The 25173-nt window shown below is 37.8% G+C and overlaps 1 protein-coding gene across 2 annotated transcripts in view; it reads left to right on the top strand.

The window, feature by feature from the left end:
- The first annotated feature begins 602 nt into the window (after positions 1-602).
- The window catches only part of SORBS2 (sorbin and SH3 domain containing 2), an 83564-nt gene continuing 58993 nt past the window's right edge, over positions 603-25173 (top strand). Inside the window, exons 1-4 of one of the 2 annotated variants that reach the window (XM_035897795.1) lie at positions 603-612; positions 8428-8520; positions 10100-10126; positions 11104-11228. In XM_035897795.1, coding sequence (XP_035753688.1) covers positions 603-612; positions 8428-8520; positions 10100-10126; positions 11104-11228 — 255 coding nt within the window. Of the gene's footprint in view, positions 613-8427; positions 8521-10099; positions 10127-11103; positions 11229-25173 lie in introns of those variants that run through there. The other variant, XM_035897796.1, reaches the window with a different exon arrangement.

Genomic DNA, 25173 nt, shown 5'->3' with positions numbered 1-25173 from the left:
TCCTGCTGATGCCAAGACATGCCCTGATTCTGTACATAGCAATACAGCACACAACATTTAAGAGTGCCAGTGTTGACTGTAAAGACACATCACTCACTGGAGGAAAACAGCCACATCTCCCCCTTATAAACCATTGAAAAAGACCTGGTAGCTTTGGCTGCTTAAAAAATATTCAGATAGACCTACTCTTTATATCTTTTAGTTTGCACAAAGGATTGAATAAAGCTTATAAGCAGCCTTTAAAAATATTTCCCCGTTCCTGTACAGGAGTAATTTTTAGTTTATAGTTTCAAGACGAAAAGTCAATCACTAGTTTTTTATCCTAGAACAAATGTTTACAACAGAGATACTAAACACTTGAAAACAGAGTCGCTTATAATGGAAGCGACATCTCATCTTCAACTTTGGAAGGACAAGCAGTACCAATTTAATTAAAGCTGTGTTAAAATAGGGCTGTCATTTGTATCGCAGTGATTCTCCGCCCCTCCGAGAAGTCCTGCTGCCATTTTGTACCATACATTCTTGGCTTGTGCAAATTAATAGATCGTTTTATTTTCCACAGGAAATCTGAAGACTTTTATAGCAAATCCTCCAGTGTCAGAATGAACACAGGTATGCTGCTTCTGTGAGATTTTTCTTTCCTTTTACGTGTTCGTTTAGTAAGCAGAGAAGGTCCTAAATTTATTTAAATTTTCATGAACAAATTGTACTTCAGTTGGTGCTGAACTCAAATTAAGCAAGATATTTTAATAGTACCTCTGCTTATGTGCATTTGTATTCCATATATAAAATTTACATACATATTGTTCTATGTATGGATATATATGGATATGTGAAATATACTTGCATGTTTAGCTTTCTGTGCTTAAGTTATAAATATCAGTTTTGTATATATATGTTTTATGTAAAAAATATGAGTATGAGGACATAACAGCTATGGAAAAGTGGTGTTAAAGCATCACACCTGCTTAGGGACATGGTTTAGTGGTGGGAAGGCAGTGTTAGGTTCACGGTTGGACTTGATGATCTTAAAGGTCTTTTCCAACCTAAACGATTCTATGATTCTATGTTTTTCCTAAGAAAATGCACATGCTTTAAAAATGCTTTATTTTCATTCTCTCCTGTCATTAAATTAAGGGGCATATAAATACTACCCTGTATTATTAGCTACGCTTGCATAATCAGATGAGGATAACTATTTGTATTTGCAGGGATCTGTATTTTCTCTCAAGTTGCTGTGATAGATGTATTGACCAAACGAAGTACTCTATAGGAAGTTATCTTCACGGTCTGTGACAACACACTAATATTTGGTCCTGAATCATTGTAGTCAGTAGTGCTGCTGGTTATGCTGGAAGTGGAAATAGTCCTCTCAAACGCAGACTGGTGAAATCCTGGCCTCAGTCACGTCAGGTGTAAATTTTCAGTTGCAGTCAACTCTTTATACTCCATAGGGGAACTGTCTGGTTTGCAGACTAACTGTGGCACAAGGATAGACACATCCATCCTTTCCAAATCAGTTGGTCTTATCATTGACCATGGCACTGCACCCTAACAACTGACATGACAACTTGAAATAAACTAAATGTGTTATGTGGGACCTGAGGACCCTGAACTACCTTTGAAGCCAGTTTAGGTGTTTCAGCAGCACACTCTTAAGTCGAAGTGATTAGCTTTTCCGTGGTGTAGCCGTTATCTAGACCGCTGCATATTAATCAGGATTCCTGGCTTCCCATTGTCTCAGACAATGACTGGAGCTCAGTAGGACCAGGTTCTTGGACAGATTTTTTTAAATATGAAGTTAAAATATATTGCCTCACTTGAAACCACTAACATTTGTAAATATAATAATCAGGAGAAATGAAATTTCTCAGTTGAATTTGTAGGGGTTTTCCCAAAGTTTTTGGTTGTTAATTATTTTACAGATGCTAACCAGGGTGGTGTGGTTTTCCTTTATGGAAATACTATTTGAAATTTGTCCTATCCTCTTGCATTTTTAGTGAAGACTTCTTTCTGAAACATGTCAGTCTATATAATTAAGGTAGTACTGAAAATACTGCTTGCTTCATAGAACTGTAATTTCAGAAGTAACTCAGCTAATCATCATACATTTGACTGTGATTACATTGTGCATTGCAATCATAGGAGTTAAAATCATATGATAGATGTCATTTTATAGCTTCTACTTTGAAAACTGTGGATAGTGTCAGAGTGGTAAATTGCCAGTTTGTGCTACTGCAGCTCTGAAGTATGACTTTGTTCTGTTTTACTAAGATTCTTCACATAAGCTAGAAATCTCAAAGAGAAATAGGTGTAAGATATAAGTAATCTGTGTGGCTGAATGACTTCTATTGGGAGTCTTCTGATCATACAGGAGCCTTGAAAAATGTCTTAAAAGACCTTGAACACACTGAAATACTTTCCAGTTACCTAGGGATATCATGATTGTTCGCTGAACTTCAATCTACTCTGCACTTACACAGCGAAAACATTTTTCATCTTGTGTATGCTTGATATTAATGTGCATGTTGCCAGCTGCGCTAAAAGGAAGTATTGACAAAAAATGTGGTATTGATGTAGACTGTTTCCTGACTGTAAAATAAATAAATAAATAAATAAATAAAAAATCCAATGAGTAGGCTGTAAAAGTGAACGTCTTGCACCTATCTGTTGATAAGATAAAGCATGGCTTTACTAGGGAAGAGAGTGACTGAGGTGGAAGGTGTTCTGCATGGTGTTCTAGTCTGGTTGTTTCTCCCCCACCACCCCCATGTTGTCTTTGAACATAATATAAATGCTGCAGGTTTGGTTTGTTTGGAGTTTTTTTTTTATATTTCACTACTTTATAACAGGAATTTGTGCATGACATAGTTGGATACTATCAGATGGTATTGATTTGCCACTAGTTTTTTTTAAAAATATGCATGTCATTAATTACTCCTGCAGGTAAATGAGCATTCTAGTTTGATGCTGGTAACTGCTGAAGTAGCAAAGCTAGTGTGTGTGCAGCTTTAAGCAATAGATTTACTTTTTCTTTTTAGAGTGGGCTCCTCTAATCCAGCATTCCCTGTGGCTGCAGACTTGGCAGTCTGTCTCAGCAAACCCTGCAGAAGATATTTTTGTCTACAGCGAAAATGTTTTGAAGAGTTTTGGTTTTCAATACTCTACCATATATGGGAGGGATTTTTTAGCATTTTATGTTAATTCTGTACTACATGTAAGGAAGGAATATTCAACAGCATAAGGCAATGAAACATGTTTGTAAAAGCAAAGAAATAGATGCAAAATCTAGGAGAGGTTTTCAGAAGGACCAAAGGTACTTTGGCTTATAGTTCCTTTTGCTATTCAAATGCTGTCATAATTTAAAAATAGTAGCCTAATAGAATGTGTGCCTTTTTAAACCCAGACTAAGCAGTCATAAACAGAATAACATTTTAAACTATATATAGGGGGTTTCATCAACAAGCCTTCAAGTACTTTACAGATTTGATGAGCATCATTAATTTGGTGAGGTGTTTTGAGAAATAAGTCACAGAAAACCTGAGCTACCCATGAAGCTCACATCAGATTAAAACATAGGATAAATGTGCTTATTGTTCATTCTGCATATGTGCATGCATAGCTGGTGTTGGGGGAGAGGTAATTGCATTGAGGAATAATGAACGGATACAAGTTAATATGCTAAAACAGATGCTTAGTGTCCATCCGTAAATATTTTGGCTGAGTTTCACACAGATAATTCTTGGTAAATGCATCTAATTTTAAAAATATTAAACAAGTTAGCTGTTTGCAGTAAATGAAGCACATAAAGAGCAGCCAAGAGTGAAAAAGTATGCAGTTCTGGAAGACTGCAAATACTTTGTGTTTGTTAAAATTGTTAATGGAAGTCATCACGTGCACTAATCTCTTACCTTTTGTCTGGGAAACAAGAATAGAAGTTCGTGGGTCCCTGCAGAGTCCCTGAATAGATTGTGAAGCCACTTTAGATCACTAAAGCAAATTAGGTGGGCTTGAGTGTTTCAGGCGTTCTACAAAAAAAAAAAAAATATTTTTTTAGTCATTATTTGTTGCAATTTAGCAGCATCAAAGAACCAAGCAATAGTAGGTTCACCTGTGTGGTCAGTCTTAGGTTATGTGATAAAAGCTGATCTGCACACCCACGAAAGAGCTTGGAGAAACAGCAGCAGGAGGGGAAGCCCAAATAATAGTGTGCCCTGCCAGGCTACTCCCAGGCCCATCACAGGAGCCATCAAAGGCCCATCTCCACTAGCCTAGAGGAGCACAAGGGCAAGCAGGAGCCCAAATTAAGGACTCCCAAGGAATGAAGAGGGGCACAAGGGCCTCCCTTGTCCAGGCCCCTCCCAGGACTGTCCCAGGAGAGCCTCAGCCCTGGGGTCCAGCCATGGATTGAATGGCAGACGCAATGTCTGGGCCCAGTTGCTGGAATGATCCACCTTGTACATGCATGCATATATGTTCTTGCTAGTGGACCTTCGTCCTGTTCAGTCAGAAAGGGGAGGGGGATGAGGCCTTTGTGCCATCTGTGTTAGCGTGAGTGCTCTGAGTGTTTGTGAACTGTGTGGCCAGCTGTGTATGTCTGGTGTACACATGTGCTATTTCACATGTGTCTGCCGGAAACACGTCTCCAGACACACTACTGGTTGGACCTGGGGACGTGGAGAGGCAGCAGCTTCATCTGTCTTGGACTGTTGGATCCAGTGTTATCTGTTTGCCTCAGAAGGTCAGAATGCAAATAGTTAGTAAGAATCCCTGGTCTAAAGACTTCTAAACTTGAATTCACTGTGCAGACAAAAGGGAAAATTATACTGTTCACAAGTACAGTGGATGGAATGATGATCAGCAAACATTATGTGTTTGGGTGCCACTTTTTGTTTCTTTGAGCTGTAAGAACTTATTAAAAATTTCCTGCCCCCTGGCTGCTCTCTTTCACTTCTTCACAAGAGGCCACCATCCTTTCATCTTTGCCACCTTGATTTGTGACTTTACAGACTTTCTGAAACAGTCTTTTAAAAAAACAAAAAAAACCACCCCATGTTCCTAAATAAAAGTGGTGGTGTTTTGAATTGGCCCCGTTCTGCTTTGGAGCAGGACCTGACCAACAGACTATTTGTCAGAGATACAGCTCGCTTAGGGTGATGCTGTCTGTAGTGGGAGCAGTTGGGATTTTGTGGATTTAGGAGGAAAGGGTTAAAGTACTTATTTGTGGAGAGAAACAGAATTAAGGGATGGAGAGAGAAAGAAGTGAGGTAAGGTGAGGAATGGAGAAAGGCTAAAGAGAAAAATTGTAGGAGGGGGGAGTTGGCAAAGGGAGAGGAGCTGAATGGTGAGCTAACAAGAGGAAGAGAGCATCCAGAGCCCCACTGCAGCATTAGGATGTGTACGCAAATGCACACATCCTCCTAGCTGGGGGGAAAGCCACTGCCTTGCCTTTGTCTTTTCCAATCAGTGGGTAGCTGGTTCTTTTTCTCTCTTTAAAGGTTAAGTCTGCAACATTGACCCTAGCATTCAGGAGATCGTCCCTATATGGCCCTTGCTCTGCAAGATACTGTCAGAATCACGTCTCGCTAGATAATCCTTACCTCTCCTTTCTCCTTCATTTTCTGCAGTATCTGCTAAAGATGCTTATTTGTCTTTTCCTGATTTGATGGGAGTATGTAGGGCTTCCAAAAGAATATCTAGGCACAAACCATGCTAGGTCCTGATTTGAGCTGGACTTTCATTTTAGGCAGCTGTTTTGATCGTGAATTATTGCCTGCAGACCTTAGCTGATTCAGGTCTCCTTTGCTTCAATGTTAAAACAATACCTAGGAAGACAGGACTCTCATTCCTGAAGTCTTTGTCTTGTCAAAAGCATAGAGAATTGTGCATATGTGTATACATATTTGCACACATTTCCTTTTTTTATAAATGCATACATTTTGTATAGATCATTTCACATATCCTTGTTTGTTCCTTGAATAACAGCTGTGCAATATTAATTGCTTATAGTTTGCTAGTGAAATGAGCAGATGATCATTAATTCAGCCTCCCTTACTGCTTTTGATTTCTCTGTTCTCTAGACTTTGAGCTTTTTGGTGTTATTTGGGCTTCAGGAATCTGGGTGAATATAGTTAGTATTTGCTGGAAATTTCATGGAGCTATGAAAAAGGAATACAGGCTGGAATAAGTCTCTTGAAGTTCAACTGTGTAAGGCAGTGCAGATAAGGGAAGCAGTTTGAAAACGGCCTCTTCTGAGGATTCAGATATGATGCCCTTGACTTAATTGGAGCCTAGCCTGAACAAAGATGGGAAGATGGAGTCCATCATGCATAAATATGTGCTTGCCCCCACACATTTGTATTTTATTAGAAATTTTGCACAACTCAATGTGATATATTTGTGTGGTTATGTCTTAATTGAGTACTAATTGACTCTCATTATTTTGTACAGATACTAAGAATGTTATTGCAGGTACAGACTTGCATATGGGCTTCTACATATGGGGTAAATGTTGTATGCATATATGTATATAGTCAGTTACAACATCTGTTTTAAGCTATCTTGTATGAAGCCATGTCAAACACTTTGCTAGATACGGCGTCCATGAAATATAAAAATCTGACTCCGTTTAGTTACATCAACAATTAATTTGAGGCAGAATTTCTTGAAGTTACACTGATGAAGTATTTGCAGTTAGTTTTCCCGTCAACTTCCTTTCCTTCCACTTCAGTTTCACTATCCTGAAACTCAGGAAGGTAACTCTTGAAAAACTATAAATAAAGCATCGCCTTGTTTGAATAAAAGATGTGGCAATATAACAAAATTGTTTGCCTGGTAGCTTGTATTAATCAAATAAAGTATGCTGTCAAAGTCTGCCAATATTCGGATAAGAACATAACCTCAATATCAACACATCATCAAATCTCCTTGGAATTACTTCTGGTGTATGGCGGGGGGCGAGAATACAAGAATGGAAAATATGATTTTAATTACCATTGCCATTCTATATTTATGTAAGCAAACTAAAACAAATCTGCATTAGATAGCCATTGTCTTTGTTTCACATGGACAACACCAATAATTAATTGTGGGTAATGTATTGCTTTCGACTATTGCTGACTGAAATCATTTGGCCTCTTGCCTTGAGACTTGGAATTGGCAATGAGTCTTTGGAACCGCTTACACCTGGGGCAGTGGCTCTGATGTTTGCCAACGTTAACAACTACTTAATGCATATCCTGCAAGACCTGTGGCCAGAGGGCTCTGCTGTTTCGGGGGAGTATTGGAAGGAGCAAAGAAATACCAGGACCTCACTTCTCTTGCAGACATGGGTTAAAGATGTCTCTGTGGCTCAAATTACTGCTATCGTAGGAAATACTTTCTACTAATAGGTTGCAGGTCTTCCTTAAGCATAGTTTTATAAAACTCCCTGTCATAGGACACAGATATAAAAACTGTTAGGGCCTCTATCGTAGTTGTGATTCTTCTTGACTTCAGTGGGGCCCTGTATGAAATTTCAGTAATATAAACTATGAAAATTAATTATTATATTGAAGAGCAGAAAAATGTTCTGGTTAAATACAATCAGAATGAGTATTTATTAACTTGCTTTTACAACTATGATAGGGTTGCTAAAAAGCTAAGTTGTGGGAAAGCTACCTTCTAATAATAACCAAGTATTTATAAAACAGAATGACAGCTCCATGTGAGAGAGGAACAGAGAGTAAGGAAAGGAAGGAGTCATGCAAGATCCAGAAGAAAGGTTTTTTCCATTCCTGGTTATTCAGAGTGCTTTTAGATTTCTCGTATTTCCCTCGGGATATTATTGGGTTCCAGACACACTTTTTTTAATTTTCCATTAGATGAAAAGAAGAGGGGGAAGGGAGAACAAGGATGTTACACCAAAACAACAACAACAAAAAAAAATGCCATCCTTAGTAATTTTTTTTCTTGAGCTTAAAGGATCCAAAAGGCTGAACAAAAGCACTTTGTCAGCTGATCAAATATAAGCTTAATTTATGAATGGTGTCTTTCTAGTGCATACAATGAAATGATTTTACAGTGCAGATTATTGATTAATATCACTCTGGAATGCTTAATCCTTCATCTTGATTACTTGTTTGTTTATACTAATTAGCTATAATTAAGCAGTCTTTTAGGTAACAGAATGTATATATTTCCCTAGTGGATTAAGTATCAAATATTTGCTTTCTTTACTTATTTTCTGTGAGGTTTATTGTTGTTTAAAGCTTGTGAAATTTTATGTATTCTGCTAATCTGTGAAACTTGCAAATTTACACATTCTGCAGCAGTTCCCTAACTGCATGCTTATTTTCATGTATGTTTGGCATATCTGACACTGTGATATGTGGCATGTGCTTGCTCCCTTTGTCTGGGGCTGCTGTCTGTATTGTTTTGTGCTTCCAGATAGCGGTGGGTGTGCTCGCAAACGTGCTGCAATGTCTGTCACATTAACAGCTGTGAAGAGAGTTCAGAGTTCTCCAAACCTATTGGCCTCAGGTATAACCGCTAACCAGTGAGACACTGCTCCTGAATGGCTTTTCTATAGTGTTAAGCATTCCTCCTTACTCTGCCAGGAGAAGGGTAACCGTATGTTGTATTCTACTGACAGGTCTGTTACTTCTACAGTGTTCTTTAAAGAGTAGTCTTAATTACTCTCTGCCTATGCTTAGTAGCTTTAATGAAAAAAATTAGGAAAACTCAGGAAAATCAGTTATTTATAAATTAATTTTGCCTTTGATATGTATTTTGGGTCTCATGTCCCCCTTTTTTTTTTTTCAAGATTACATAGCATGAAAAGTAGGGTTTGTTTATTACAAACTTTTTTTATTGCAACTTGCTTTAAAAACTATTCTCAAAGGAAAAGTCTGAATGTTGTTGTTAAGTGATTGTCAGAAGCCAGATTAACTTTAAAAAAATCATTTATCAAGCATGTTTTCCTAAAAATCTTTACAACGATAAAAACATGCATAATATTCCATAGACAGGCAGAACTGCTTCTCGGCAATACTCACGTCTGGCTTTGCAAAATTAAATCTTAATGGGTATCAGCTGCCCAGGTTCACTGGTCAATTAAGTAGTTATGGGTATAAATCAGTAAAGAATCTTGAGTGGCGTAGATTAATTTACACCAATCTGAACATGCAGTGTTCACACCAAAGAAGTATAATAAAGGAAGCTGAATAAAGAATGAGCCAAAAAATAATTGCAAGATTAAGTCTTTGTTTTGTAGATCTTTTAAAATGTAAGACTAATCCCCAGGAATAAGAACTGTTAGAATTTATGAAGGAAATTAAAAATTTGGTTGCTACTTTTTGTAAGGATAGTGGAAGGGTTATTGGGATTACTGCATGTATGTAAATTTAAGAAAACATTGGGTTCTTATTTCTTAGCAATGTTTCTAACAAATTTTTATCCTTCATGCAATACAAGCCTCTCAATGTCTTGCTTTGTTGCATTTTAAATTAGTGATAAGGAGTGCTCTTAGTGCTATAATTATTGTACATTAAAAATATTTTAAATTTGTTCAGAGATTGTAATTGTAGTTTCTTTAGGAGGAAAAAACGGTAATATATCTACAAGTAATCCAGAAAACCACCAGAATTTCAAATCTATTCTGTGCTGGCAGTATGTATGTATCAGTTTCTATGTTTTGCTTTGAAGTGATGAAGAAAGCATCACACATTCTGCTGTGAAGGGGGAGAGAAAATCCTGACAGAATCTATAGGCATCTTTCTTTGTTTTGAATTAAACCTTTCCAGCACATCTTAAAGGAATTATATTTCTTTTGATATCTAGATTTTAGGTGGTAGTATATCACAGTATTTACTGGGGAAAAAAACACAGCAAATGTTTCTTTATTATAGGCTGTCTGAAATAGCAGTGATAAATAACAGTAATGCTCAACACACTGTAATCTTCTGTAGAAGTTGTGCAATAAACATTGCACAGTTACCTGTGGTCTAATATTCTGAGGTATGCTTAGGCAGCTGAACAAAAAGACTCCTAGATATTTTTTAAGTCGTGCCACTACTTTTTTATTTTTAACACAAATTAATATTGGATGTTTCTTTTTCAGGGTCTGATTCTCAGTCTCCAGATTCAGGTAAATAAAACGCTGTATTATTTATGCATCAGTATAATACTATCTAAGTGGATGAATTATAACAATCTTCCATTTATGTGATTTCATTATTCCATAGATCCACATTCTTTCACTGAAATTTTAATAATAATTGCAAGTGGTTAAGACCTCAAATTCAGGTCTCATTTGAAAGCAGTATTTCCTATAACACACTGTGTGTTTTCAGAAAATGAATTGTGTGGGAGAGTATAGACTGCTAATTTGCCACCTCTAGCTTCAGTGGCACTTGCTATTTCATTTTTAGTCCCTTACTCAGGATTGCAAGTTCTGCCCACCCCACTTAGCAGCCTGCTCACATAATGTGTTACTTTTCCCAGCCTCTTACAGTATTTCGTCTTCAAATCTGTAACTTATTGAGGCAGGATAGTATCTCCCTCTATTTTTGGGCAATTCCTTGAGAGCTTTTCAGCGCTGGGGATAGAGACAAAGCATGGTTGTTGGGTTGGAAAATCAAGGTGTCATTTAGATTTTGAAATTAGCTGTTCCAATAATGCATCTTATCGGGTATTGGAGTGCAATTTGGTAAACTGCCATGACCGACTAACTTTACATAAACTGGGATGTTTTTCAAAATCCAATGCAGCTGTGAAGTTCAAGAACCTAATCTGTGAAAGTACTTCAACCTGCTTTATACAGTGGCTGAAGCACCAGCATCTCAAAAGGTCTCCCAAGGTTAAAATCCAGTCTGTATGAATGTTGTGGAGAGATATGAAACTGCTACCAGCAGTATTGTCAATGCTTGACTTTTCTGAATTTTAAAGAGAAATATTTTGTAACCCTGTTTTAGTAACTTCCATGATGGTAACAGCAGCAGTGTCAGTTGAGTAGTAGCTAAACTTTTCCGGTTTGTTTAATAGCTGGGTTGCTATGGTCATACCAATATAGAGATCTGCTAATCACATAAGAAAATTTATTTGATTCTTTTTTCCTCACAAAAGCTTGGAGATCTTACAACGATGGAAGTAGAGAGACACTGAATGGAGATGCTAGCAGTTCATCTCTTACAGCAAAAGGTTTTAGGAGCGTGCGGCCAAATCTACAGGATAAAAAATCACCTACTCAGGTAAAACTGAACACCAGGTTTCATGCTTTGGCATTTGTGGGGGGGTTATTCTTGGGAGATTGCATATGTAGGTGGGAAACCTCTATGGAACATTGTCTTGATGTCTTCCAGATAGTATGAATCACCTGTTTATATCAGTTGTTACAAACTGGTTTACTGCGTAGATAAAATATATTCCACACAGGATGCATGCCTCCAGGTTAATTACCAGAAATTGCTTTCAATGAACAAGACAGCCAGCTAAATAAAAGTAGGTCATACACAAATAAAAGCTTTCTAGGGGTGTTCCCAGACTTCAAAGAGTATTTATTAATATTTTACACTCTAAGAAATGCATCAGTCATCAAAATAATATCTGAGGATAACAGCTTATTAATTAAGGCGGACAATGTTTCTGCCTGATTTGCAGAAGAGTATAATTAGAGCGCACTTAAAAAAAAAAACCCACCACTTAACTTGGAAACATTTATCTGTCTAAAAAAGAACAACATACCACCATCAATACTGTCTCTGTTACTCTTTTAATTCAGAGGTTTAAGAGGCTCTGTGTGTTTTATGTATGTGTGTTACCTGTGAATAGTAGCTTGTTATCGAAGATCATGGAGTACCTTTTGGAAATTTCTGAACAATTTCCCAGTAATAATTTTGATTCAGTGTAATAATTGGGGTTTTTAAAAGAAAATGGACTATTGTGGGCTCTCTTCTGATCCCAGCTTACTCTAAGCAAATGGAACATATGGCTGTCTAAACAGAAGCTGTACAGCCCTGCACAGTGAAAGATGGTGGGAACCTGACCAATTCAATTGTCCGTTGAATTGAGCAATGTTGGGATGAAGCCCTTAAAGTTGTTAGTTCCTTTATTTAAAGATAAAAGTCAATCTGAGTTGTATCTCCTGCTAACATTTACTTTCTTTCTGTTTCTTCTTCAATGTTATTTGCTGTGTGTGGATGCTTTTGGCAAATAAGGCACCTCTGCCACCCCCTAGAAAAGAAAGTTTTCGGAAAGCAAGAGTAACTAATCGCAAGAACGAAATTAATCTCCAGGCAGTAACAACCTGTTCAGCTAAATACCTTCCCACAGATACTGCCTATTACACTAACGAGAAGTCTGTCCAGAAGACAATGGCTTCTCAAATATCTAACACAAGTGTGTCGTATGCACAAAAAATCATTAAACCACTGACCTCAATCTCCAGTGCAGGCACAAGCACAGTAGCTGGTATTAGTACTACTCTCCATCAAGGCCAAAAGCAACAGTCTCAAAAACGTAGGGTATCTACCCTGAAATTAACCCGGACACATGACCCAGCAAGTAGCATTCATTGTAATACACAGCAAGAGCTCAAGCCTGTTGAAGTGCCAGTATTTCCACAAAGGCCTGTCTCACCTGCCTGTAACCCTGTGCCTGAGATACACACGGCATCTCTTTCCATTCAGATAGCTCCCATCCCTGACAATAAAGCAGAGCCTGAAATCCAAGAACATCCACCTAGTATTTCTCCAGACACTTCAAAGATGTCTTCAAAGGATTTGGGACAAAAGTCTGCAGTTCTTCCTTCTTCACAGGCTGCAGAATGCCATGTGGTATATTTAATTTTTCCATCTTTTATTTTAGATCATTCATGAATCACTTAATAACCTTCTGTTTAGTTATACTTACATTATCAAATCTATACCTTGTGTTTTCTGGGTAAAACTACCTGTCATGTGGATCAAACCAGAACTGAACAACACCTGAAGTTTTTGGAAGGGTATTGCAAAAAAAAATTGTTAACCCGTCTGAGCTGGAAGGTAGACTGCTTTTTTCCTCTGTGAGCACTTTATGGAGTTCAAATGCACAATCGGAAATTAATGAATTGTAGGTGATGCATCTACTTAAGTGGCTTTTCCTAGAGGGGCTTGCATTAAAGCGTTATGCTGCCAATATGTGCTGGAAGGATCAAATAGAAAAGAGTTGGGGCAGTTTCTACAAATGCAGCTCTGCCAGTTTGCTAGGGCCATCAAAAAATGTATTTTCTCAGTCAGTGCTTTCTGCAAGGCTAGTCACCGCTGTCTCCTATGTGTCCTGCGCAGTAGTGCTTTTTAAAGAAAATGGGTGGATAAAATGTCTTGTCAACCTCTTCTACATCAAGCATCACAAGGCACTGAACTTTTAATTCCCTCTGTTTCCCCTATGCCTACTGAGATGAAAATTCTTTGTTAATTATACTGATCTTATCTAGGAGAAATGAGAATATGAAGCACACACTATAGGACCAGAGGAGTCCGAGCAGGGTTTATCACCATTTAAAAAGTTACCGAGTCAAGTAAAATAGGACTGGGAGCAATAAAGCAGCAGTGAATACCTACTAGGCAAAAGGAGAGCTCTGAATCAATTTTGTTGTTTCTACTCTGCTTTACCTAGTCACGTTAAGATTTTTCTATTTTAAAAGTTAATTATTCTAGTGTATCTACAATACACCAGCTTATCTAAGTTTGAAAGCCCTTCAGTTGGAGGTAGGGATTGCTATAGGTCTAGGCATGTCTGCCTCAAAGCTTTGTCTGAGCAAGGATCCCATCATGGCATATTTGTGTTCATTTAGTTCTGTGGAAATCAGTGGGGCCACTCTGAAGTGGATACAGCACAATCTTGCAAACTTAAGGTCCATTGACAGCCTTATGGTCAATAGTAGTAACACATCTGGGCTCTCAGACTGGCGTTCTTTCAGAGCATCACATTAAGCAGGTCTTTACTCTGGAAACCACAAGTAGATGAATTAGCTACAGGATTGTTTTACAAGTTGTAATATGTCGATTCCCCCCCTCAACTCCCAAGTAAAAAAGTTGATCAGAACAAAGCTCTGTGAAATTATATGGCAACAATTTGCAATGCTTCTTTTGAATTCACTCCATTAACAATAGGGAGCACAGAAGAATTAATCACATTTGACCTTCTCAAGATTAGAGCCAAAACTATCATCTTAAACCCTTCTGTTAAGCTACATAAAATTTAGAACATTTTGAGAAAAACAAGTTGCTTTACCCTTAAAAAGAACCAGTTTACTACTTAGTGGTTTTTGTCAAGTAGAACAATTCAGTTCAAGCAAGAGCCACGGTAAATAAATCGGGTCAGAAATGGTAGTGAAGGCTGAGGAAGGAGCTGCTTCTGGTAGGCAGGGTAGGTATGAAGATTATAGGCTTGCAAGCCTTTTATATAAGGCGTCAAGGGATACGGTAGACAGTATAACGGGGTAATTGTGGCCAATACAACTTACAGTCTGTTTACTTTTCACTTAAAAAGTTGTTCAGCCTATTAGCAATATGATGCATTATACATGCTCAGATAAACCAAAATGTCTCTCAGACAGAAAGTAAGTTTATGACAGCTAATAAGAATTAGGAGAAATACCTTTTAATGATCCAGAATAATACTCAAACTCTAATCAGTGACTAAAAATGATGTATCGTCTAGCTACTTTTTTTTTTTATTTTAAAAGTCAAAACACATTTTGTAATTTCTTTTGATTTTATAATCTGTTTTAGTTTCACTGTGAGCTGATAAAAGTCAGAATAGTAGCTGTAACTTGTTTGCTTATTCTACACTTATTTTTCTGCCTTCTTGGTTTCAGTGTGTGGGAAGAATGATCAGAAATTTGGCAACTGGCTTTCTTTGAATAAAAATTTCAGTTGGTCACAGGGGTCATAAAAGAATACAGCCAGCTTTTCAAACTGCATCCATCTATTGACCTTTTGCCTGCAAAACTCAGCTGACATTCTCCCTGATGTTCAACTTCGAAATAAATTCTAAACATCAATATGAAGAGGTGTATCTGGCATCACAATTGAGTCATGGAACCAGCGGGTTTTGCTAGCTCTGTGTTAAAATACATACCTAAAACTAGAGTACAAACCAGCATGTGAGGTGGTGTAAAATTCTGCATCAGGTGAGGACCCAAAGCCAAGATGCCATGGGCTACAGTTAGAAATAAAGGCTACAGCCGTATGTCTAAAAAGACTTTTTTTCTGACTCAGATCTCTGATTGAAATCTTGGAACTGTTCTAACTAATTATGATCCCCTTCAGCACTGTGTTTCATGGTATTTGCAAAGTTCACAATTTCTCTCAGACAAATTAACTATGTATAGTTAAAAGTATACTATGCTTGATAGTACTTTCATTTTTAAAATTGTTTTACGTTTGCAAGCTCTGCAGGACTTTGTACACCAGTTAAAATACTTCTGTATATGCAGATCATAGGTTGTTATGTTAAGCTATATCCTCTAGGGATGCTCTCAAACTGTAGATTAGGCCCACCAGCACTGTTCAAAGCTGCCACAGAAACTCTCAAAAACCGAATACATTTAGAAAGGCGCTGTAAAAACAAATAACTCTCCCTCTGCATCTGGGCTTATGTATGTGGAGGAGAAAAAGGTAAGATTGCCTAATCATCACTTCTTAAGAAATGGTGAATGAGAAATATGGTGTCTGTGTGGGTGGGTATTTATGTGTGTATGGAACATGTACAACTATATTATGTCACAAAGCGTGGAAAAATACAGCTGAGAGCGAGCTTGTATGGTCCAAGTTCATGCAATTTTGCAGTATTTTTTAACGTATCTTGTTATGTTTGTGCTCCTATTTGCACTTCATTTCAGAGGTTATCTACTGAAACTTTAGGAGCAAGCAGAAGTGTGGTATGACTCACCAAGTGACATTTTGTAAATACTCCTACTCAGAGAAAAGTTAAACCTCTTAAAAATATGTATGAAAAAAGAAGCATTTCAGTTACTCAGTATTAGGTTTTTTGCATTATTACAGTCCTGAGAGATGCTGCTGCTCTGTACCATACTGCAGATATGGGAGAAATAATCTAATCTATTTCAACAGAGAAATTAGTATTTGTTAGTATGAGACCGATGGAGGTAAATTCTGTTGTCCAAATTTCTTGCAAGTAGAAGTTCTAAACTGATGAAGACTTCTGAGCTGCATCTTCTGAAATAAACCCCTGGTATTTTTATGTTAATTTTGTTTCTGGGTTCATAAGTGTCCTCTTGTTCTAGATACTGCTCTGTAAAAATGAGGATGCAAAACATTTCTCCTGTTTGTTTGAATGTCACAGATGAGTGAACACTCGATTTAGTCCTAGAGGAATAAAAACTATTATACTAGATGTTTATGAAAGTGTTTCTTTTGCCAGCCTTGTAGCTGTAGACAAGTGAATCAAAGAAAGTAAGCCTGCAATTAAAAACATTGTTTCTGAATCAGTTTATATCTCATACATTACTGTTTGTTAGGTATTGACAATACATTGAGTGATGTAGAAGGGAGAGAAGACAGGTTTCAGTGTTTTGGGGACAAATGGCAAGCAAAGAAAATTGAGAACATAATTTTCATTTTAAGTTCTGTTTCACTAGTATGGTTTTGCACAAGGGCTGAACTCCATCTCCTTATACTGAGTTAGGATAAGGGCTAGATAGTGAAAATGGGCATAGGAATATAGCTTACAGCTTGGAGATTTTGACATCAGCTTTTAATAATTAAAAATTGAGGTATTTTTACCCATTTGTGCAAGCGTATGGGTGTAATTTGATTGTTGACTACTAAACTCTGCTATGTATTAACAAAATGAGTTTATTCACTTATCTCTGAGTCTCCTTATCTGTGTCTTGACTGTTGAAGCAAGGCCAGCACTTCGGTGTCATTAGTAATCTCATACCATTCCCCACAGATCTTGCATTAAAATGATAGATGACTGGTTTTGAAACCTGCACTAGGGTCACATGTGAATTGGGTAACAACTGTATTCTTCAGACCTTAGATTTTACTATTTGATGGAAGGTGAACATTGCTAAGGACCAGCAGAAAACTGCACTTGAGACCTTCAATTAATTTCAAGACTGTGATGACATTTATCTCTCTCTCTCAAGCATTGCTCCACAACCCAAGAGAATTATGTAGTCTAACTAGTTTTTCATCATTCTAATTTATTAAGTACTTGTTTGGCATTTAATCCGCCTGACTTCTGCTAGCGTTTCTTGCGCTATAATAATAACAAACCTAATCTGAAGCACACTGAATGGAACTGGTATTAAGTTTTCTGGAATGCTTTCAGCCTTGTCCTTCTCATATTTTTCACAGTGATGAAAAATATGGGTTAGCAGTAGCCAAACTCTATCTGTTTAGAGTTTACCAGCACTCCATATTTTTTAAATGGTGTAATCAGTTTTCAAAAATAATGCTGTTTTAAATCACCATTTCAGCCACTCTTTCGCAGAGTGATGGTTGTACCTATGACAGAATTCTAGAACCAATTTTACTCTACAAAGCTGAGAAACTTCATGTTGGGAATCAGTACCTAGAATTACTGCATTCCTTCTACCCACGTTGTAAGAATGATGACTTTATATTCTTTTTAAGAATTTGGCTTGATGAAATCAGCTATTATTTGCCAAACACAATGAATTCAATTCTTTAAGAACTCAATTTCATTAGCTCTCTGGATGCACCCTGAATATCTGTTCTTGTGTTGTCCATCCCTTCTTTTCTAAAGCATTCAGGCAATCTTCTCAGTTCAAAGCCAGAAGGCTTAATAGGTTTCTCAAGTCTCCAAAATTTCCTGTTATTTTAACAATTCGAAGATCAATTTACGTATTTTGGCTCAGTCATATGTAGCTTTTCTTCTGGGGATGCTGAGAGGATATCTGATCTCAAGAAGCTCAGATATTGTTGGCTCTGCCTCATAATTGCATTATGATCTCCTGGTTCATGTCTTTTGCTGGAGATCTTGAATTATGACATGGATGATGAAATTCATCATGAATGATGGTTCTGTCTTCCCTGTATGTATCTGTGAGGTGAAATTACTGTTTCTTATATGTGTACATAAAAGCACACATCTTAAAACCCTGATACACTATGCTGTATAACTGGCTGTTTCACATCTGCATATGATTGCTTTTCATGACATTATTTCAGTAATATTCCATTGTTCTTTCGAAGTTTCCACTGTCAAATTAGTTCTCTCTAAAAATCATACCTACTTTTACAGTCATACACTCAATTACTGATTTTCTGGTTAAGAAGTAATCTGTTCAGACTTACTCCACGGAAAGATTTTTTTTTTTTTTAGATGTAGACTTGAAACATTGCTGTGAATAAGATTTAGATTTTAAGCTGTTTGACTCAAAGTTTCTTCTCTGTTTTAACTGCAGATTTTAACAAAAACTGGGTATGTCTGTGTACCCCAGAGGTCCAGTAACGCCAAAGAGCTCTTTTGAACCATTTGGAACAAGTGAAGGATATCTGTTCACATGCTTAAGATTCTTTTCTGAAATGCTTATTCACAGGGATGGTCGCACTGACCTCAGGAAGGTTATTTGTGTAAATTCTAGTTGATCTCAGCAAGAATTATGGAACTGGACCCCCAGTGACCTCTCATAAGTAGTACAATCTGGGTTGTGTTCCAAGTCTTCCATAAGGGCTTTAGAAGATATTTTCAGATTTTGGATTAAAATGCCAAAATGGCATTTTAATCTGATGGCTTGAAACATTTTTTGAATGATTAAAGATACCTGCCTATTCTGAGCATAGGAAATAACCATAGTATTATTGGGAACAGTGTGATAACTGTGAGTAAATGTTGCTTTTTTAAGTAGTAATTACTGCATATGATATCTTACTCTCCTCTATTTTACATAAATTTAAAATCCCAAACACTCTTACCCTGCAGCTATTCCAGAGTTCCTCAGCTCTATCAAAAGTGAAACCATTAGTGCTGAAGTAGGCAGAATTTTGACATACTTCAGGAACTGATTGAAAACTTGCAGCTAATAGGCAATAGAGAAGGATTTGTGCAGCTGTTTAACAAAGATTGGATGCCAACATGCTTTTCACATATTTTTAATTCAAAAAGAAGTTGCAGATGGAAAAAGCCAGTTTCGGGGCTAGTTTAAACACAGTGTCCTGTGACTGATTTGAAATAACAGAACAGAAAGCTCATGCATTGTGTTTTCAGAAGTTTTCAGAAGCACTCTCATGAGGACATTCCCTTATATTTTTAAGTAATTATGCTGAAGCCAAACAACTAGCATGTTTTGTTTCAGTACAAAGTCGTCCCTGTCCTGTTCTTGTGCTCCCCATCTTTGTTGTTCCTCAGATTTATACCAGTTACCCTAACAATCCTTGTGTCCTCTAATGTTGAAAAGGCTCCTATGCGTACACCTTATCCACTAGGCTGACTGGGTGCTTCCAGGGTGCTTGGAAATTCTAAGATCATCCAACTGTTTTTATTAGAGAGGCAGTGGAGAAGGTGTGTTCAGTCACAAGAGGCAAAAAGTTCCACAACCAATTGCATGCAGATCATATGAACATTCAATATTAGTGTCTCCATTTAGCTTGTAGTCCTGCCCATCTGTATATTACAGTTAATTTCAAAATTATCTGTCCTTTAACAAAGAGAGCAACATTTACAGAGATCAGACTTACACATCCTTTTTTTCCTTTTACAAAGAAAATGAGCATGATGTTCTTTAACCTCATATTTATGTAAAGTATAAAATAGCGTGAACCTTCTCAACGCACAACTGAGATCATTAATATATGCAGTACTTCATGAATATTCATCCCCGCACACTATGGTTTCTGGCTTTGCTTCCACTAGTATTTGATGCATTCATTTCTTTCATGTTTTCCTACTTTAATATAGAGCGTGGTTGATTTATTTCCTAATCCATGTGAATGTGAACTTCCTCGGGCTGCTGAAAAACTTAAGCTTTTGTGATTCTCCTACACACAGCAAGAGGCAAAGGGAAAAGTTTTTTATTCATTTGGTAATCTGTTTCTTTTCTTATTTTTTTTTCCTCAAATCTCAGCTTGGAAACCAGAAAGTAACTGCCCCTGTGATGGAGGTAAATGCTTCACAGACACACAGACAAACAGCAACAGAAGCTTCTCCACTGCCTCTTCCTCCTCCTGTGGTACCAGTTAACAGAGCCTCTTTCTCACCAGACAGTGGCACCCATCTAGTACCATATTCTTTGCCAACGCTTGATGATTTTTTGCCTTCACGCTTTTATAAAACCCCAGCCCTTTCACAATTTTCATATAAATGCCCATACCTAGCTTCTGAAAGTATTATCCACAGGAACGAAACGGCCTCTGTAAGCACAGATTCTGCCATGAGTGAGTGCTCCTCCCGCACAGTGAGTGAGTCCTCCACAGCCATTCTAGATGAGCTGCAGACTTGTAGCTATGATACTACTGACTGCTCTGAAACACCTTCCCCAACCTTGAGCCAGATGTCTGCTGTGTCAGATGGCACCACCTTAACCAACACTGCTGCCACTTCTCATGTAATTATGCTTCCTTTTTTCCTCCTCCATTTTGTTCAAACAGGTTGTCAAAGGGGAAAAAATACAAACTTGTCTGTTACCCCGTTACACAGACAACTATTCCTTTAGTAGTTTTCTGTGTTCGCAGTCTGATAGTATGTTTTGCATAGCAGATTTGGTAATAGGAAAATGATACTAAGTTGTTGCACAGTTGTATGGTCAGCTAAGGTGTATCAAACGCTTTGCTTAAAATAAATGAAAAAAAAATCAATAAATATCTGTTCCAAATGCATTAAAACCAAGTGGTCTGTAGAGCTTGAAGAGATCTGTTTAAAATACTGTTAGCAACGTACAGGTTTGTGGAGTTTGTAGCCTCTGGGCTACCACCTTCTACTGAGGTAAAGATTTCAATAATGTAACTTGCAAATTCATAGTAAATGTTGGCAATATGTAACGCACTTTTTTCCTCAGCCATGACCACTGACTGCACAAAACTGTTTTTCTCTCCTCTAACTAACCTTTTCCTCTCCTAAGCAGTTTATTACAGGAGTGACCTTCATAAATAATCTTGTAGTACCCAAGTGTCCTGTTACTTGTCTCTTGGCTAAGTCAAAGAAAAAACCAGTATGCAATTAGGCATTTTACGTGTACATTCACTCTTCTGTACTTTAGTACACTCATATATGGGTAGAAAGAAGGTATGGAATTTGGGTCAAATCCAGATCACTTCTTATTTCTTTTGAGATTATCTGCATGATTAAAATTAGTCAGAACAAAGCCTTCATTTAGATTGAGCAATTTGTTGCTGAATTACAAAACAGAGAGATGTTCTGAGACCAGAGTTTTACTGGGTCACAGCAGTGTTCAAACTTTGTACAAATACTTAAGCATGCTATCATTTTCAAGTCTGAAAAGAACAAACAGGGTATATATTTTTAAAGTTTTGTGTATATTTTATAAAAAGTATTTTGAGCCTAAATTTGCAGACACCTGGGAAGTCAACAATCTGTTGTCAGTGCTCTGGATGCTGTTAAAATAATATTAATAACAGGCATGTAAAAGCTGTTATTCCTAACTCTTGTAACACAGCTCTGAAACCTTTCGTTTTGTTTTGTTTTAAAGATTCAATACTGTGAATCTGCATACACCCAGTAGTTGTAACCAAAGATGCCATAATCCGTATAGACTGGTACATGTAAATAAGGCACAATCACTACATGACCATTTACTAGCTATGGGAAGTATGGAACATTTCTGTTTTCTTCTACTTCTAAAATAATCAGCCAAATGTATTTGTTTTCTTTGAGCACCATTTTTGTAAGCTAAAGTGAACAGTCCTTCCTTCTTTCCTTGTTTGGGTAGTCTCCCTGTAGCGGTCAGATCTGACCACCACTTTCTCTCTTAGGCATCGCAGGGAACGAGCGTAGCAGTTGTTCACCATTGGTGGACAAAGAGAAAGGATGAGTCTCCCACCAAAGGACAAAAATCCCCAAACAGTCCTAAGAGCCCCACAGAAATTAAACTGCTGGCAAGGCCCACCTCTGCAGTATAGAAAAGTCTTTGTCTCCCATCCTCTGTAAAGGAGGGCCAGATGACTATAAATTTATCTGTGAAATGAGGAAATGACAGGGAAGCTGGTGACACGCACATGTGTACCGCTAGTGGCTCTACTCCTGTAATGATCTTCATTCTCAGAGGAGACTCCTGTTGGTTTTGTAGATGAAAACCTCTGAGAGACCGATAAAAGTAATACAGGACTGTGCCATCCAGCACTGTGCCTGCATAAGACGGAACCACACTTTCAAAGACACGATGTCCACATTGGGAGTGTTTGTTTGTTCTTGAGGTCCTTAATGAGATCTTAGGCAAAAAGGTTTTACAGTGGATCTTCTGAGAAGAAGAAACGGCATCAGGAAGAGCTGAATCAACAAAACTGGAAAAAAATCTAGGCAAAAGGCAGAGCTAAACAGAAAACTGTGGTTAATTGGCCATACTTTTAGTCACAGATTACAGCTTCTTCGAAAACCTGAAGTATGAGAATTATAATTCTTATTTGGGCTTATGCTTAGAATTTGATTTAAAATCAGAGAACAGCTGGGTTTAGAAACTACTTTTTCTGATTCTATTCCAATTATGAACATTTCCCTTACGAAGTAATTTTCATGGGTTCTTTTTGTTTATGTAGTTTAGAATTGTGGAATCAAATGGAAACTTGGAAAAATGGAAGTACACATTAGATTTTGCATTTTCTCAGGTTCCAGGACTATCTCGAGTTTCAAGAATTGATCCCTGAGTATTTCAGCCTAACTCAATGCCTTGAGGCCAGGGGTGTGCTGTGCTGCAGCATTTTTGCACAAAACTGCTCAGACATCTGTAATGGGACCTCTTGCCCTTTGCTGCCTGCCTCAGCAGAAAGTTAGAAAGCAGCTCCAGTCCCAAATAAATGCTTTTCTCCGCTTTGATTCAGAAGACCAGAATTCTGCTCTTTCTGATGCTCAGGCAAATTAAAAGAAGTTTAGACCTGGTACCTAGGAGGAATCTTTACAAGAATTTGATTACGTAGCAGCAGAAGTAGGTGGCTCTGCTAGCAGTGGAGCACAGGTGAAGTATACTGGAGAAAAAAAATAAACAGGACCCTAGGGAAATGAGCAGCATGAAAGAGATGAGGATTATCTTCCCAGTAAGTTAGGAAATATGTGCATTCTGGTGAAATAGTTGTTTTCTGTATCATCTTATTTTCCCACAAAGGCAATTATCTAGAAAAGTAAAAGGTTTAATCCACAAATAGGCATCTTAAAGATTTCACTTCCTTATAAAATCTGGGAACAAACTCTGTCACCTGGAACTAAAGCATCACATGCTCAGATTGAAATGTCAGTAGCTCCCAAATGATGACGGGGCAGGAAAAGGCCCTTGGAACTTGAAGCTTTGCAAACCTGTCATTTAGAGCTAACCCTCTTACTAGTGCAAGGTGCATCAGATAAATAAATGCAATAGCCACCTTCACAGAAACTTTTCTCAAAGAGAAAGTCATCAGGAACTAAGAAATTATAGCTGAGCTGATATCCTCTCTGAAACCTTTTGAAGCAAACCCCGAAATGTCATATATGGACATGCCACATAGACATTTATGACTGGTGTCCATCAGCTACTTGTGTGGGTGTTTTCATAATATTGTGTACTACTTAGTGTCTGTCTAACCTAGCTATTTGGTAAAGCCCATCACAGGAATATCTTACTTTTTTATTACAGAAATTCATAGGAATAGCTTTCCAGTCTACAAAGAATTCCCACTAGTTCTGCTCCACTCTTCAGAGAAACAAAAGCCGTAGTAAATGAGTAAGAAGGTATAAGATTCTGGACATAGTTGCACCCTGCCTTCCCTAGAAACAAGCTTTCCCAAAAACATGATATGCCAGAAAAGAGAATAGATGAACCCCTGAAGTAGGGTAGAGATGGCTGGCCTCATCTAGGAACCTCATCCGAAAACAGGGCTTCATACCTCTTGAAATGCTATCTTTGAGCTCGTGTAGCTTTTATATTCTTACAGCTCCACATTCTTTTGGAGGGGAGGATGGTGTGAGAAAAGCAAACTTAGTTTACGTTTTGGTTCTTAACTTTATTAAGAGAGGAAACATTTAAACACAAAAGTTTTAATGGAGACATCACCACTACCCAAACTTCTCAGCTCAGTTCTGAAAACAGGTATCCTTAAAATGAGAAACCCCTGAATGCATCTAGGATTTCACATGATGTCTGCATAGGAGACAGAATTTGTTTTGCTCTCTTAGATTTTGGAGGCCAAGACATTAAAAATTTAAAATTGAATCAGTAATTTCCAAAATCAAAATGTATAGAGAGGTCATGAACCATTTCATTTTGTTCAGATTTAAAGGGTCCTGTGTCAAGAGGTGTTACAGAGAGCTTCCCTCCCTTTGCTCCTGTAATATTCACTGCCCTCTCGTTTCATTCAATGCTTTCTCAGTATCTCTGGTTTGATCCTTGCAATAGTCCCCGTGAAAGTGCTACAGCCCAGATGTGGGGTTCCAAACCTCTGGGGGCAGGGAAGCAAATTGTTGCAGAAGTATGTCTTGTGATTAAAGCCTAAATGGTTCGTGATGCTGCTATACTAGCAGTTTACTTAGCTTTCCCATTTTAGTTATTTGATTTTGTTCTGTTGTTTTGTGGTTGTGGTTATTTTTATTGATGCTATTTATTTTTATTGTGATAGAATACATATCAGCATCCCATAGTCACTCCAGCTGGCTTCCATTTTTTAAAGAAGCTTTGGCTCGGTCTCCTTAGCTAGTCTTAATGAGCCTTTTCCCTTTGGTCTGCAAAGAAGTTCCTAATAATATCAATAAGGCTTGAGCATATGCATTAAAGGAATATGTCTCTTGGAGTGAGAGGTCTGTGGCACGCAGCCTTTGTCACACAGTGAGAGGAACTTTTACTGCCATCTTCATCTTATGTTGCTGGCAGACCTCTGCAGACCTTGTTTGTGCCATCTTCATTGACTTGACCATGGTCTTTCTGTCACCTTCCCGTGACTTCAGCATGCTTCATAGGCAGCACGTACAAGGAGAGAAGGGGGGAGGTACAAGGTATAGAAGGAACACATTCTGCTCCCCTTGCAA

This window comes from Egretta garzetta, unplaced genomic scaffold (assembly GCF_000687185.1).
Source record: "Egretta garzetta isolate BGI_Z169 unplaced genomic scaffold, ASM68718v1 scaffold46, whole genome shotgun sequence".
Classification (NCBI taxonomy): domain Eukaryota; kingdom Metazoa; phylum Chordata; class Aves; order Pelecaniformes; family Ardeidae; genus Egretta; species Egretta garzetta.
The sequence above is the reverse complement of the archived record's forward strand: the minus strand, read 5'-3'. Positions and strand labels throughout refer to the sequence as shown.